General features: G+C 42.8%; 1 protein-coding gene across 3 annotated transcripts; it reads right to left on the bottom strand.

The window, feature by feature from the left end:
* Window positions 1–89: 89 nt before the first annotated feature.
* slc7a3a (solute carrier family 7 member 3a) lies at window positions 90–15,148 on the bottom strand. 3 transcript variants are annotated; one of them, XM_070983668.1, is made up of 12 exons: window positions 15,039–15,148; window positions 6,824–7,447; window positions 6,518–6,679; window positions 5,657–5,840; window positions 5,447–5,562; window positions 4,635–4,857; window positions 4,401–4,540; window positions 4,039–4,141; window positions 3,633–3,862; window positions 3,359–3,525; window positions 3,095–3,203; window positions 90–2,996 (listed from the first exon to the last, which is right to left on the bottom strand). In XM_070983668.1, exons 2-12 carry the CDS (start codon window positions 7,188–7,190, stop codon window positions 2,845–2,847), a joined length of 1,953 nt encoding a protein of 650 aa, XP_070839769.1. In that variant the 5' UTR covers window positions 7,191–7,447; window positions 15,039–15,148; the 3' UTR covers window positions 90–2,844. The 3 variants fall into 3 exon arrangements, with proteins under 3 accessions (XP_070839769.1, XP_070839770.1, XP_070839771.1); XM_070983669.1 differs by lacking the exon at window positions 15,039–15,148 and adding an exon at window positions 13,885–14,009; XM_070983670.1 differs by lacking the exon at window positions 15,039–15,148 and adding an exon at window positions 13,868–13,991.
* Window positions 15,149–16,687: the final 1,539 nt, after the last annotated feature.

Genomic DNA, 16,687 nt, shown 5'->3' with positions numbered 1-16,687 from the left:
CAGCTGCAGACATGCTAATCCTACCAAGAAAATGTCACCAGGCTTCTTCTGAAGATGAAAAGGTAGATAAAAGACAGAGACGCTCCATCTGCCATAAGCAAGAATCGTTTTATTAAAAAAAAAAGTTGAAAATACAGCTCGTTTTATACATGACAGCCATATGTACAATATATAAAACAGAAAGACAAAAATAGATCATCGCTGTTAACGAGATAGCACTGAGAGGGGAGGTGATAGTACTGATTCTTGAAAGGCACGAGGGCTGGGTAAGAAGAGCTCTGTGCGATGGGAGTCACAGCCACGTCACATAACCTTTTAATGATAAATTAAAGGTGAATCTTGAGTCTTGAGCCTCAGATGCTGCCTGATTCACGGCAGACTGAGATACAGCCGGACTTGTTTTACCAGCCCCGGTGCCTTTCTCAGGCAGACGGATGGTTCTTTAGGCACCAGATAATCGATTCACATCACCTAGAAACTCTGGCTGAATCTACCCTCACTGCACCCTCCCTTCTGCACGAACATTTTGGGACATATGTCAACTTCTGACATGTCTAAAAAAAAAAAGGGGGGGGGTCATCTTCTAAGCAAAAACAGAGAAGATGTTTTAAGGGACATCTGTTCAAGCATCTGCAGAAATGCTTCAATACTGCATCCACCAGGACCATTTCATCTGGAAAAAAGGGGACTAGGATTTGTATAGTCTGGTCTTCAGCAGCATTGAATATGTAATTTACAAAAACCATCTCTTACCAAATTATACTTAAGGTCACATTTTAAAGAAAGTACATTTGTATAATTTACAGCATTATACAAATAAGACTTTTCAACAAATACTGTACATTCTACAGTAAAGCACTTTAACGGAACAACAAAAAAATGCTATTAACAATAAATTATACTGTTTCCAGAGGATTGGGCTAAAAACATTTTAATTTACACAATTTAGAGACCGACTTTAGTGGTCATTGTTTGTTTTGGAAAGCTCAAGTTTCCAAAAACACGTTCATTTGGTCAGGAAGGATTTAAATGTCACAATTAAATCAGTTGGTGTTGCGACAAGTGCAACAAAAGGGGAAGGAAAGAAAGGGAAAGCATCATGACCAAACATAGCACACTAAAAACTGTACATGTAACAATTAAAATACACCTAAAAAGCATAGTAACTGATTGAGATTGATAAGAAAGGGCAAAACGAAGGCTATCCCAAAACAAAGCACACTAGAAACATTTAAATATTAACAACTCTATCAGAAAAAGTAAATAAAGTATTAAAATAAAGTTGAATAAGATACAAGTGATGGGAGCTCAACAGACAAAGCTGCCAAGAACAAGTTTCAATTGAAACTAAACAAGAACCTTTTTCTTTTCACGCGGGAGCAAAAACAAAAAAGGTGAAGAAGATATTTCAGTGGTGATTAAAGACACGCACTCGCTGAGAAACAGAGCCCCTGCTCCCAGACACCAGCGAGGCCCCGACAGAGTCGAACATGTGTTAATTAGGAACAATTCACTGTGTATTGACTGAATTTTTAAATCCACTACTCCTTGGCCCCTTGAGTAGACAAACCAGATGCGAATAAGCAGCTTGTTAAGTACAAATCTATCAACTTCCTCAGATGTGCAGACACACATCTGGGTACGGCCTTGCAAAGCATTTGAAGCAGACAGCTGCAAGTTAAATGTGGAATTAGCAAATTAACAACATGGATTATTTAAAGCTCACACAGATCTTTCCATCTAACCAAATATAAGCAGAAAATGTGCGCAACAGCACATTATGTTATAAGAGGATGTAGTTTACAGTAAATACCAGAAAGTACTTCAGTTTCTGGACTTAAAAAAGACCTTTTGGGGGGGTCAAAAAGTGGTTTGGCTGTTAAGTGTTTTCCTAACCGCTGTAGTTATCTGGTTTAGGTTGAAAGAAAGGCCACATGACGCCTGTGCCCATTTCAGCACAGTCTATATGCAAGACAAAAACTTAACATGGGTAACTTACGATGAGCAACTCATTTCATTCTTCCATTTCATAACGTTGCACACATGCTGTATGGCTGTGCTCTGGAAGCTGGGGGGCACAAAGGCGATAGTGTGTTAAAAACTCATCCAATCTGTAAAGCGTGTGCGTCAGCATCAGACACTGAACCGCACAGTGGAGATGACATCGACCGTGTGCTACTGGCCTAACTGCACTGAGGCCCTGACTGACGCTGTAAACCACACACCTAGAGTGCTACCCTGTTTACACACAAACACAAACAGGCTGGTGCAATGAAAAATCAATAAACTAGAAAAGTTAACCCTATTCAAAGCTACAGCCTGAAGTCTAGCTCACGGATCCAAGTGTCTTGACGACCGTTTACTTGCTGGCTCAAGTCATAAACTTTTTTTTTTCCTTTTCCAGTGATTTACATGTGCCACGTGACTCCATACACAGCCACAGCGCACTGACAATGGAGAAGAAGCAACAATTAACGTGTAACATCCTTTCAGTTAACGGAAAAACTGGACTTGTGAGGAGTACCGCGGTACTCTATGTTAGTTAGGTCCATTCAAAGCATGTGTTATAGGTAGACCTCCAGAGGACTAAGGCTAAGCACAAACAGAGAGATTAAAACAGACACACGGGCCAGCAAGTGGCTGTCACAGTGTCTTGCCATCAAGTTAATCAGCCCCCAAGTTAGAGGTAAGATGTGTGTGGCGTTTTCTTGCCTCCTCCTCCTTAAAACCCAGGGCTGTGTTTCAGGGCCACCTACACTGCAGCATTTGGCTGCCAGTTCAACCAGACTGCCAAAAACGAGTGTAGATGCTCTGGAACTCTCCCCAGGTCTACGTCAGTCTGTATCAGGGGCTGCCAGCCTCCACATCACTGTCGTCGGGAGCGCCTCTGTAAATCGGGCTTTTGCTCTGCAGCGCAGGCTCGTATTTGCGCGGGGATGACCTGTTGGTAGCTTCACTACTGTTCTTGATACCGTAGAAGAAGTAGATGGCGAAACCTGGGGGGGAGGGGAGAGGAAAGAGGAAGTTACAAAGAGCCACAAGAAAGTGTCACACTAGAAATGGAAAACAGAACTGAAGTGATGTTGAACCGTACCGATAACCATCCAGACGGAGAAGCGGATCCATGTACCCATGTCCAGCTGCATCATGAGGTAGATGTTGACGAAAACACTGAACAGGGGCAACCAGGGAAGCAGGGGGACCTTGAGAGGACAGAGACATGGAGGATGTCAACAAAAAAAAAGTCAGCAGAACTGTATTTTAAAATGGATCTGTTTCTGCCCGAGGTTGCACTAAGTGAGGGAATCCAGACATAGAACAAAACCAAAGCGGTCCTTTCTGAGGGTTTGATCCTCACCTTGAACGTGAGAGCCTCTTTGCTCTCAGGCTGTCTGAAGATGATAATGAGACAGACACAACAGAGCAGAGCCAGAATGATGCAGGGCACCATGACGGCCGCATGGCCGGCCAGCAGCTCTGTGAGACAGTTTGCCAGGATGACGCACAGTACAGTGATGAGAACCGCTGCAGGGACAGAAGGAGAGAAAGTTGCTTGTAACAGTGCAAATTACCATATGTTTGTCTTATTCTCATCCATCAGCTCTATCTTTAGCCTCCTCCCAGACACTTACAAATAACAGCGGTGGTGGCGTAGACAATGTTCCCAGAGATCTGCGTCGGGTTCTTCCCACTTGGGAAGAAGAGCAGCTTGGCGGTGAAGGTCTCTCGGAGCGGCTTCTCCTCCGTCTCCATGCCGTACTCGTCACCGCTGTCCCCTCCGCTTACAGCCACCTTCTCGCCTCCCACCAGCTCCACCAGCTTCTCTGTCTGGCTGGATGAACTCAGGGTGCCTGGCTGGTACCTGTGGAGGGAGGGAAGTGTGTCAGAGCAACAAAAAAAAGAGACATTAACTAGAAATATCAGCTGTGTGCACATAAAGACTTTGATACAATGCTTTTAAACTGTCTTTATGGATACTTGGCAATGGCATCAGTACAGCAGCTGCTGGAGAGTATTACACATGTGATTAGAAGTTACCTGAGGATGAGGACGCAGATGGCCACTAAAGAGTATGCCAACAGAGTTCCAATGGACATGAGGTCAACCAGAGCTGCCAGGTCGAACAGGAAGGCCATCAGAGCTGTAAGGAGAAGCAAACCAGCTTTCTTTGAAACACTTCTCAACAGCTTCTCATTTATCCAGGTCATGGTGCTTCTGAACCGACAGCCAGTCAGACACAACTAAGGCCAGATATAGAGCTGTGACCCTGACCAGCATAGATACAGCAAAGACAGCTGCTGGCCCGAAGCTATGAACAAACATGATGGGGAAGACGCACACCAACAGAAAGAAGAAGAAGAAGCAAGGGGAAAATGGACAAAGAGACAGAGGGAGCTTACCTGCAACAATGCCAGAAACAATGGTCGCCAGCAGAGGAGTCTTTGTACGAGCGTTCATCCTGGACAGGATACGGAACAGCAGCCCGTCCTCTGCCATGGCGTAGATGACACGGGGCATGGGGAACATAGAGCCTAGGAGACTGAGAGAAGATCAGTAGTTAGTAATTTACCTTCATGTTAAAAGCTTCACAGTGAAGTCAGACATCACAGCAAGGAAACCGCTGCCTTCCTCACCTGGTGGACAGAGCGCAGAGAGAGCCCACAGCCACGATGTATCTGGCAGGAGCCCAGCCGACATGGCTGAAGGCCTCAGGCAGAGGACTCTGGATGTTCAGCTGGTAGTATGGCATCATCATGGTGAGCGCGGCAGACACACCGAAGTAAGCGAAAAAACAGATCAGCAGCGAGGCCACAATGCCAATAGGTATGGACCGCATGGGGTTCTTTGCTTCTTCGCCTGAGGGGGAAATGAAACAAAAAGAGGATTAGTTGATAAGAAGTGTTCACGGAAACACACAGATAAATGTGTTGGTCGAAGGTCTTGATCATGAAGGTCAACGGCTGCTGCGTCAGCCCACCACTATTTAAAGATGATAAGGAAATATCTCAGATGGACTTAATTCTGAATGAAAACCCATCATCAAAAGCCGTTTCGCCCCTCGGGTCATAATGTTTCCTGAGATAGCTGTGAGTCTAACTTGGGTTTATTTCGACCAGAGTTGGTGGTGACCGTTGGAACAGCAGAAGGGCAAACCAAGAAAGTTTTGTTGAGTTTTATCTTATTTCTGTCGAGTGTTTTAGGATGATGAAATTTCTGTTTTTGTAAATAAAATGGCGTAAATGGCGGGAGCGACACAGCAGCTGTTTCTGGTTAAAGAAAACAGATATACTCTTGTCAGACACCTATAATATCAATCTGGGCAAAAACAAACACTTTCAGTGGATGTACATCTCACAGTCCAATCCTTCCACTGAGATACCGATTACTATACTTCTGTGAATGTTCTCTCTACAATGAGTGTCATCAAAATAGTAAAATCACTCACTTGTTGTGGCGATGCAGTCAAAGCCCACAAAGGCGTAGAAACAGGTGGCAGCACCAGACAGGACTCCAGCGAAGCCAAACGGAGCGAAACCACCCACGCCGAATTCCTCCTCAACTCTGAGTGGCAGAAGAAGAGAGACATTTAGCAATCAAACCCAGACGAGATGGCAACACCATCATTTGCTGACAAAGGCAGCTATCAAATACTGACTTCAGAGTACTGCTGCCGTTGGTGCTGTTTATGAAGCTGATGTAGTCTTCCTCTGTCAGGTTCCAGTTGGCTGTGTCCCCTTTAACGAAGCCAGAGATGATAACGAAGCCCAGAACCACCAGATTGATGCCTGTGAAGATCTTATTCACCAGCGCCGACTCGCTCACGCCAAAGGCTAGAAGTCCTGAGAGCAGAAAGTACAGGAAGAGAGGCCGGATGGGGAGGGAGGCGAGAGATGTGACAGAGACGAGAGAGAATTCATATTTAACCACCGGGAACAACATGTCCTGCTATGTGGGTGGACGTGTTTGCACTTCATTACTTCCAACATGCCATCCGTCAGCGACACAAATCCGCCACCTTAGCTGCATTATCAGTGTGACAACAGTACATGTAAGGTGAACATTTTCTTTGGAGAATGATTGACGCTCAACGTGTTCGACTTGTGGTAAATTAAAGAGAAGCTATGTATATCGAACAGGCGTTTACCGCAGGTTGTGTCTGTCTGAGTCATGAGCCGACTTCAGTCAAGACGGAGTGTTCCTTCATTGCAGTCTTTAAAAGCTAAAACGTTGCCACACTTATTAAGGTAAACATCATTATGTAACAGCTTAGTAGCATGTATATTAGTAGCATACTGGTTCTTTGTTTGTCATCATAAAGCACTTCTGAGTGCCTTATTCTGGGGGTTACAGTTAGGTTATTAAGATCAGAATTCATGTACCAGAACCTCTTTAATTATTACCAATAAGCAGTAATGAAGAGGTTATTGGGGGAACTTTTAGTTAATGGCCTAGGAGTTGTAGAATATGGTGACGAAAAAGAAAAACCAAAACAAATATTAACTGATGGCTAACTCACCAGTGAGCAGCAGGATGAGGATGAGGGCGAACAGGTCTGGGTACTCTGCCAGCACCCCCCCTGGCACCTCCATTGCCATGGAGGCTTTGAAGAAACCAGAGATCTTTTGTTCAACCAGGTTGTCAAAGGTGGAGCTCCATGCCCTGGCCACACTGGCCGTACCTAAAAGACAAAACAGAGGTTCATATGCCAAATCAACAATGTCTTTTCAAGGTTCTCTGTATTCTTACTCGGTTAGGAATGGATTCAATTGATCAGTGTTTACAGAAAACTATACCAACTCCACTGAAACTTTAGAAAGCTCACCTATCACGTAGGAGAGGATGAGATTCCATCCGGTGATGAAGGCCCAGATTTCTCCAACTGTCACATAGCTGTACAGGTATGCAGAGCCTGTTTTGGGGACACGGGCACCAAATTCAGCGTAGCACAGACCGGCCAACATGGAGGATAGAGCAGCGATGAGGAAGCAGAGGACAATAGCGGGTCCTGCCTTCTCCCGGGCGACCTCGCCAGCAAGGACGTATACACCGGCGCCGAGTGTGGAGCCCACCCCCAATGCGATGAGGTCCAAGGTGGACAGGCAGCGGGCGAATTGGGACTCTTCACCGGAGCAGTTCAATGCTCGGCGACGCAGCAGGGTCTTGCCAAAGTTGGACAGCTTGCTTGCCATATCTGCTGTGACTGTGTGGGCGCTGAAGCAGGCTGCGTGTTTTCAGTGCTTCTCGTGTGGGCGTGCTTGACTGACACAGCTTAAATAATTGCAATGACAGTAGAAGTACTTATGGTACAGACAGGTACGTAAATCAACTTCTTGCTAATTATTGGTCCTTTAGTGTAGGTGTGTTGACTTAGGCATTCACTTGGGCACACAAAGAACAGGAAGTAGCAGGTCTGTGGTCACAGTATTTTGCAGCAGCAGATTAGGACCTGTGAGAAAACACAAGAAAGCAAGCGCTCAAAACAGGGAACTATTCAGCAACTGCCAAAGCTTAAAAATCACACAGCTGAGTTTGGCACTGTGGGATTACAGCATCCTTTCTTTGCAACAGTGAACATGGAAAGGTGTTCTCTCTCACCTGGGCTATACAAATTAACTTGACAACTTTGTAGCTTAGCTTGTCAAGTTTAGTTGTATAGTGCGCTATCATGCACAATATCTCAAATACCTAAGATGCAAGATCCTGTGAAAACAGGAGGCACCATGTTGGAAACGCCTTCTCTTCAGCAGACACAAGATGCAAGAGACCATAAAAGGATGTTTCATGATATAAGAACTTATATAATACCAGTTAGACAACTTCCAGGAATTCATACCTCCACCTCTCACGGCATAGTAACGCATCATGAGACGCAGTGGGGCATAGAGTCATGCATGAAGCCAAAAGAAATTTTAAGTTTGCCTTGGCAAATAAACCTGCCCGAGTACAAACCTTTATAAAAATAAGGAAAAAAACACCTGGCCTGATTCATCACCACTCCCTTACTGTGAGGACATACACTCTACTACTTGTGTTATGTTTTTTCAGCAGATAGACGCCGACAGGGAGAAGCCTGGGAAAGCCAGAGGCTGTGAAGGGACGATATGATGGATTGCGGCGAGCTAATATCAACAAGGGAGAGGAGGACAGCGTGAACCAGCGGCTCGATAAGGTGAACCAGCTGCACTGGGAGAAGGTTGATATGGAGATAAAATACAATGCATCTATAAAAACCGACCAATATCCTGTATAAACATTACAAGATAAGTTGAAACAACTAACAATTTACCCTTGAAATTAAATTAGATCTATATATCACAAATTTGAACTAAAAAGGCCAAGGTTTACTTTAACCACAATGTATTTCAAAATGAAAATTGTGTGACCAAAATAATGTGTAGCTTCTCATACAAAAAATGATTAAATGCATCCGACGTACACATCTACAATCTTTGATTCTACGATTTCTACAAAACGTGTGGCAGTGTGGTAATCATTACCCTTCCTTAATCAAAATGCAAAACACATTTGTATTGATTATGGTCCCACGCATTGTCAATGACAAAACCACCCTCAAGGACAACAACACATTTTACATCAGTAGTGATGAGCCTGTCAAGTTCAGGAAAGGCTAAATGATAAGGATTACTGCAGCTTCTGTTAAACAAGTACACACACACACACACACACACACACACACACACACACACACACACACACACACACACACACACACACACACAGGAACAGTTCACTACAGGCCAAGGACACTTTGCATAGCCCCTCTGACGAGGACAGATATCATGTTTTTCTGTTGGTCTTTGGAGTCTGTCAGATCCGCCTATGAATCAACACAGGTTCGATATACATCACTGACTGACTGTGACTTAAAAACACAGCCCAGGAACAAGGTGTGACGACGTGTGTAGCTGAGAAACACACCCAACGGAAAAATGCCGGGCCTGAAATTAACAAATGTTATACAGGATTTTTATTATCCAGGTGCTTAAAAAACAGGTTATGCTTGTGGTTTAACTGCAAATTAAGTACTGCTAAACCAAAGTTCTGTGGAAAAGCTCCAGCTGAGTTGTTTATATTAACACATAGAGTAAGAAAATACAGTAGATTATATACTGCTCTCTGTACTGTAAACCCAATTTTAGTGCAATTTTAACAGATTAAAAGTGTCACTACATAAAGTGGACTATGATGCCAGGACCCAAGCTTTTCAAGTGCGTGTGAATGACTGAGCGTGAATGTCTGTCATGAACAAGCCAACATTTGTCTTATGACTGTGCGTCATTTTACCTTACAGCATGTCTTCACGTGTTTTTTTTTAGTGTGGCACATGATATCTTGTTTAGGTTACATCACACTTTTTGCAACATCAGAAGGATCATTTAGTTCTTTATTTTGAATTAAATGCTGCAACTCATTATTTGAGGCAATACACATGTTGGTACATGCAAGTCTGTGCAAAGCTGTGCTTGTAGTGTCAAGAATGAGGCGAGTTGATCTTATCTGCAAATACTACACTACTTTCATGACTACTACAGCTGCGATTGCCATGACAAACCATTAACAATTTAGCAAAATGGACCGAGACAATCATTAACTCGCTTACAATTGCATCGTAAAACAGAAAAAAAAAAAAAACATCCCTCAGTTTTTCAGTCTTTAAGTCAGTGTCGAGGGGCAGAGCAGCGTTAATGGCAACACTGCACCGAATCTAAAGCTATTTAATGAAAGGACATCTGATTCCTCGGCGTCAGTGCTGAAAGGGTGGACGGCTGTTTCAGGCCTATCAGTCACTTCACCGGTCAAGCAGCAAAGAGACGACGTGAAACACTAACCTGGCCTCTCAGACCAGTCTGGCTGCATGGCAGTGTGACCTTGTGAGTGGTCACCTGTCTCAGTCGTTGGGTAGTTCTTTTTTTCTTCCCTTCCATCGATTTAAAACTGAAGTTCAAGTATTGAATTTCATCCCTGCTCAAGAGATGACACCAATTCAACAAGCTGGAATCAGGTGTAAGACACAAAAAGGTGTGTCAGACGTTATTGTAGGGTTTAGGAAAGAGTGGAAAGAGAGGAAAACGCCCAAAAACCAGTTTAAGATTACTTTGAAAATTAGAATAATCAAAAGACACAAGTGTAGCAGAGCAAAATGCAAAGCACTAAGTGGTGAGACAATGTTTTTGCCTTTTGCAAGTTCACAACTTCCGTTTTTACGCAAAGGTTCAGGTCACACAGCATGTGAGACATTTTTTAAAAAGGAAGACGAAAAAAGTCTTTCAGCTGTAGATTAAGCTATGGTCTAATTTTGGCCTGTTCTTCTTCTCAGCACACAGGATACACGCTCTCACAATGTTTCAGCACAATGACAATATTCTATTATTACCATAGAAATAACATAACCCATTTATCAAAGCGCTTCTAGTCATAGCGTTTCAAAAGAGAATATCCTGCCCAGTACAGTTAAGTGTTGGGAGAAAAAAAAGACAAACACTGTCAAACAATGAAATTAAAAACACAGAGAGCACCCAATAATAAACACTCAGCCCTCTGAAGACTGATGGGAAACTGGTACATGGTGGATAGTCTCCCACTCCCCACTTGGTGTGACATTCCAGTAACATTTTCCACTCGCACACCAGGAACTGAGATCTGAGAGTGTCAATGTTGTGTCAATAAACATTTATTACTAAACTACTGTGCCCAGCTGGCTGTGATCTCCTCAGGGGTTCGCCCAACACATACCTTCACTAAGCAGGACAAAGGTGCTTAACTGAAACTATGCAAACGGAAAAGCTGTGAAACACCCAGAGAACTTAATGGAGGGACAGTTTAATTCTTGTGAATGAATCTAATAAATAAAAACGAACCAAACAGAAACAGAACGTTCACTTGTTGGGAAAGTCTTTGTATCGTCTTTTTAAAGCAAGATTTTTTTTCACGTCTGCAGATAAAGTTGTGCCACAGTTCCCGCCTTAATGTTACGATAATGTAAACCTGCTTACTGCGTGACCTAATTTAAGGGGGGCCTCGTTACGGCGACGCTTGGAGCCACCTACACCCTACTCAATGCCTCTGTCACGTCAGCTAGTTGCTAATCTGTTCCTTGTGGTTTTCACGAGGGTGCCCGTTTGCGTAAGTGGGGTAGGTTTATGCCAGTTTGCACAGAGGTGTGGCTCCGAATGTGCCGTCTGCAAGCTCCACTACGCAACACACACACACACACACACACACACACACACACACACACACACACACACACACACACACACACACACACACACACACACACACACACACACACAAGGCTTGTGTGCCACCTGTAGTCATTTTCTGTTCTTGTTAGTAAAATGAGTAGATGACTCTCACTGGGAAGCAAATGTTACATGTAGACAAGGAAGATGAGATGGTTCCTGATTTGTTGTGTCCTAGCTGACTTTGTTAAGCAGCCACACAACCAGACTACATTCACATTTTTAAAAATGGGGCTCTTTATCTTTGAGGACTATGGGCAGACTTGGGCCAACAGTGCTCCGGTTACAACAGGCTTCAGGGATAATGGTCCTGTTACTTGACTTAGCGTTGCTGCAACTGCTGCCACGGACTGTAAGAGGATTATCTGGAGAAGTAGCAAACCTGCTAACCTCATTATAGCTTGTTGCTGTTCCTCGTTCCACCCACATAAACAACGCATGGCTTTGTTTTGACTGCCACTGTTGTCAACAACAACAACAACAGTGCAGGTTATGCCATCAGTTCTGCTTTATCATAGCAGCAGTGTATCTAATTATTATTACTATTATTACTACTAATGCCTTTAGCCACAATGTTCTCCACAAATCTGCTCCCAGGCTACAACAAAAACATGAAGCAGAATTCAGAAATACAATATCGAGCCACTTTTTATTCTACGCACCTGAGGCCTTTGTCTCAAACATAAAATCTGAAATTCTTCATTTAACTGGTGATACTGAATGGCCACCTGTCGAATATTTTCCCATATACTAAAACATATCTTAAAATAGGTTCCTGTACATAGAGTTTCTGTAACTAAATAAACAAGTAAATTCAAATATCTAAATTTGATTGGAAATATGGTTCCACAATAAGACTCACTGAAAAACTGAAAACAACTAGCATTCCTCCAAATGACGGTGCAACACAATTGTACGGACATTTGAGGGGCCAGCAGCTGAACAAAGGGAACAACATGTTCAGTACCCTGCAGGGCTAAACCATTGAACAGAGCTACTGTGGCCTCACACAACACTGGAAGGTACCTTGCATCATGACCGTTTTTAAGCATCACATACACAATGGTTTTCCAGGTGTTTGAAGTTATGAACAGTCTGCCTTTTGAGCTACAAATGTGTGTTTGTATGCATAAGGTATGCTGTCGTTTCACATAAAGGCTGTATGTGTTGTTACTGCATGTGTACACACTTGTGTGCAAGTATGTGTGGACAGACCGACCACTGAGACTGAACTGAACGACCCTTTAAGTCACCTGGCGGAAAACCAGCCCTCCTGCCAAAAACTGCTGTTGCTGTGCGATGGAATGTGACAAACTAACCAACCTGTTCCCTTTCCCATACCCACTGCCAACAGTGTCAACATTAACAGCCACGAGAACAAAACCATAAATCTGCACATTAGAAGAATAAATATACTGTCAGCTAGATACCTTCGCATGCCAAGACACTATCGTCACTAGTCAGCACTAGAAATACTAGTTGGTTAGACATTAATTTATATTTATGATAATGTGCAAATGCATGGTGACCAGTGCAACTAAAATGGCTCTTTTTCAGACAAACTGTGTTCAATTTTGACTGTTTTTTGAATGTTTGCTTAGTTTTAGATGAGCCGACTAGCGTACGTTTTAAACTTCCATTTAAACGTCAGGGAAATCAGTTGTTGGGAATGTCCCTTGTGGTGGCACAGGTAAGAAAAAAATGACGCCACATATGCAGAAACACTTGACAGCTGTGTTTCATCTAATTTTCCCGTCAAGTATTTAATTATGTCGCGACTAATTAGACGCCAAGATTTCCCAGCTTCTCAATTATTTTCATTGATTAACTATTTTCTTAATTAATTGATTAGCTTTTTCTCAAAACCCATGATAATGTCCTTGACTGTCTTGTTTTGTCCACAACCCAAGATATTAAACTTGCTGTCATAGAGGAGAAGAGATATCAGTAAATATCCACATTTAAGAATCTGGAATTTTTAATTTGCTGACTCCAAAACGATTAATCGCTTATCAAAATAATTGCAGGTTATTCAATAGTTGCCAGCCAACTGATTAATTGTTGCAGCCCTAAAGTCAACAAAATTCTAATTACCGTAAAGTTGGATCAATGCCTCTCAAAAACTCAGATTAGGATTTATCTGCAGGTTTTATATGGGACTGCATTATTTTTACTGTGTGTACTTAAGAGGCTGGCAACTGTGTGTATACCACATTCACCTCAGAGTACACCAATAAAAATAATCTAACATCTGTTAGTGTGTTCAGGTATACAAAAATAGCTGAAGCAGTGACAAGGTGTGATTGGCAGTGCCAAAACCAGCCTGTAGTTTAACGTTCATGGGTTTTGTGTCTTTACCCAAGTTAGATTAAGAGAGAGTAACGAGACATGTGGTTACCTGGTTTTTCCACTAACCGCTCCGTTCCACTCCACCCCATCCCACCCAACCACCTGACCATCGCTAAACACGTTTGAGTCTCTTCTCTTGAGTTCACCACCGCCATCATTTCACAACATCTCTTATTTGAGAGTGGCTTTTAATCGGCTGATGCAACACAAGCATGGTAACACCCTGAGCGCAGACGGCATGCTATAGAACATACCCGGAAGGATGACTCACTTTGATGGCACGCGCGGATGCAGGGAACTAAGGTTACAGTAAAAGCTACATTAACGGACACTTAAAATAGCCTTTTGTACAAGCGGTCCTATCCAAATTGGGCGATGTTCGGCTGTCAGTCTCGCTGATACTCCATCTGTCAGTGGCTGAAGCAGCAGGTAGCTACGTGGCTCTTGTCGGCTCTCGCGTGGTCCTAATGTTGCCTTCGTGGGTTATGGAAACATTGTAATTGCCTAGTGTACACACAGAACTCTTGTTTCTGGTGTTTGTCATTGATCGATTTTAATGGTCACACATAACCATGATAATAAAATGTAAACGGAATTATTAATTTTGTAATTAGAGCCATGCCTTTACCATTTACATCATTCACGAGTTCACTTACTGCTGTGTTTTGTTTGTTTTTTTGCATCCGTCTTTGCGGTTAAAAGGCAGCTCTGTCGCTTGATTTAAATAAATAAGTGTAGAAACAACTGTCAAATTAATTTATTTTGACACAGGGCCCGTTTTGTTTAAGCACACTTCATTGAATTGAATTAATGGAAAGTTCTGAGCTTTTGGGGAGGCCTTTGAAAGCACCATTACGATCATCCCACGCCTTAGTAGCATCCTCTACTAGCGGAGTGTGCTAGTCGGCTCAGACCAAAACAATGAATGAAAACAGCGTGTGATAGCACCGAAAAGCGTTGAGCCGTGTATTTAAAAAACAGAAAATCGTTCAAACGTTTCCCCACAATGGTCACCTCTCGTTATGTGCCTCGTTTCTACTTTGCATAGGTTTCCCGTTTACACATTTGGGTACATCAGCTAAGTCCCCGCTCAAATGAAAATGTACGCCGCCTTAGAAAACGTCACCTACTGGAAATAAACCTAAAAACGGTATATATATATAACGTTACCGCCCGTCTAGAAACATTTTCATTTTATTCCTAAACACACAGCACCGAGCAAAGATGTGGAGTGCTGTTCTTTTTAAACGTTAGTACGCCAAATACAACTGACAACACACGAGGAAGGATTGCATCAGTCCACCTCTACGACCGAGCAAGTGTACCATACAGGCGGAAAAGGTCGTCAGAACACGAATTATGTAAAAAAAAAAAGAAAAAAGTAATTGTCTAATTTAATCAGTGAAACATGATAAAGTGCGTTACCTTTAAAATCTTCTCACTGATGGTGGTGAAAGGACACAGACAAGAGGACAGAGGCGCGGGGTCTGTGGTCGCTGATGAAATATCCCGCTCGGGTGAGTGCCTACAGTTTTGATCAGCTGGGAGGGGCGGGAACTATAAACAAACTGACGCAACTGGAAGGTGGAGCTTTCCACTCATGAATGGAAGAACAGACGTAAGAGTCTTTAGCTTTCTGATAATGTGTACTTTACTTTACTTTACTGTGTACTTTAGTGTACTTGTCAACAAATAGAAAAGCCCGAACGGCAAAGAGAAAGACTGCAAAATGTTTAGGAGACAGAAATTGAACGCACCATGGTTGCGAGTGAGCGCGTGCTTGCCCATAGTAGCAGTATCCATATATGGTAACGATGCGTTAGTTTCCGCCCCCTCTGACGGCTATGTATAGGCCCTGGCTCCAGTCTCTACACTATATCCGCTGTTGCTTTGTTCCACAGATTAAAAGAATTGGAGAGAAAACCCAAACCATTGCTTTCATGTGCATTTGTACTCAGTGACCTGGGAATGACGGAGGGTCAGCGGTGGTGTCAAACATTGTCATTTTCAAAATTTCACTCTCATGTCACTGAAGCCTCACCATGCTGCGTGTCACCCCAAATCTGGCCTGTGTTTGATGACAGTCTGTGACATCATGAATATGAATGAGGGCACTCAAAAATCAGTCAGTTCAAAACAATGCAGTCAAAAAAATCAATACCATATGGCATCAGACATAAATCAGAACCTCACAATGTAAAATTCTTTCAAAGGAATTGTGACAAGAATATATATGGAGTAAAAATAAACTAACATTTCTAAGTAATGTAATTACCTAAAACATTTGTCAATAATAACAGCCCATTATTGACAGACACTGATTTAAAACTCAACTTTACTTTTACAAGTCAACTTACTTTGACATGGTATTCATGACTTGAAGCTTGTCCTCTTTGAGTTATTGCTTGGCTTGCTTGGGACTTGAAGGTTCAGACTTGAGGCTTGCACATGGGTGACTGACAGACGAGTAATGAAAATGGGCCTAAATCATTTTAGCTGCTGTGGCGCATCAGTGTTGTATAATCCCAGACAATTCAACTGCATGAAATTACCAGAAACCAATTTACACACAATAAAAAGTTTTTTTTGTAAATGATCTGCCAAACAGACTTTATGCTGAAAAGACAGGAAAAATGATCTGTTTGAATAAATGTGTCCAAAGTAACGCACCCACCACACAGCCATTGACATGCTGTCTTTCTTTACTGTTCAGTTCTTTTTGGTTATTGTGAATCATTTTCTTTTTCTGTGTAAAAGTTTAGATTGTTGTTCCTGCAAAAGGCTGAATGTATTGTTTTTAAGGCCCTGGACTATAACCAGAGGTAACTTTAGATAACATGGATTTGTGTATTACTCATTCTCTGTCCCTCTGCTCATCGCTCTCTGTCCGATGGTACTATAGTAGCCACTCGTCTCACCTTTTGTCCTTGCCCAGTCACACTGCTTTGGGTTGCTCTTTCAATTTACTTCCACTTTATCAAGCTAACCCAACTGGGTGTCTCTGCAAACACAACAAGCGTCATGGCTGCACACTGGGCTCAGTGTTAGAAGTGCTAACAAAACAGCACCTAATC

The sequence above is a fragment of the Chaetodon trifascialis genome, chromosome 16 (genome assembly GCF_039877785.1).
Source record: "Chaetodon trifascialis isolate fChaTrf1 chromosome 16, fChaTrf1.hap1, whole genome shotgun sequence".
Taxonomy (NCBI): domain Eukaryota; kingdom Metazoa; phylum Chordata; class Actinopteri; order Chaetodontiformes; family Chaetodontidae; genus Chaetodon; species Chaetodon trifascialis.
Note: the sequence above shows the minus strand (reverse complement) of the source record. Positions and strands in the feature narration are given on the sequence as shown.

Excerpts from the sequence above, each read along its gene's own strand:
- slc7a3a (XM_070983668.1), bottom strand. The coding sequence starts at position 7,190 with ATGGCAAGCAAGCTGTCCAACTTTGGCAAGACCCTGCTGCGTCGCCGA. Across the intron at positions 6,680-6,823 it reads CATCCTCTCCTACGTGATAG|GTACGGCCAGTGTGGCCAGG; the intron begins GTGAGCTTTCTA and ends TTTGTCTTTTAG. Across the intron at positions 4,858-5,446 it reads TGACTGCATCGCCACAACAA|GCGAAGAAGCAAAGAACCCC; the intron begins GTGAGTGATTTT and ends TTTCCCCCTCAG.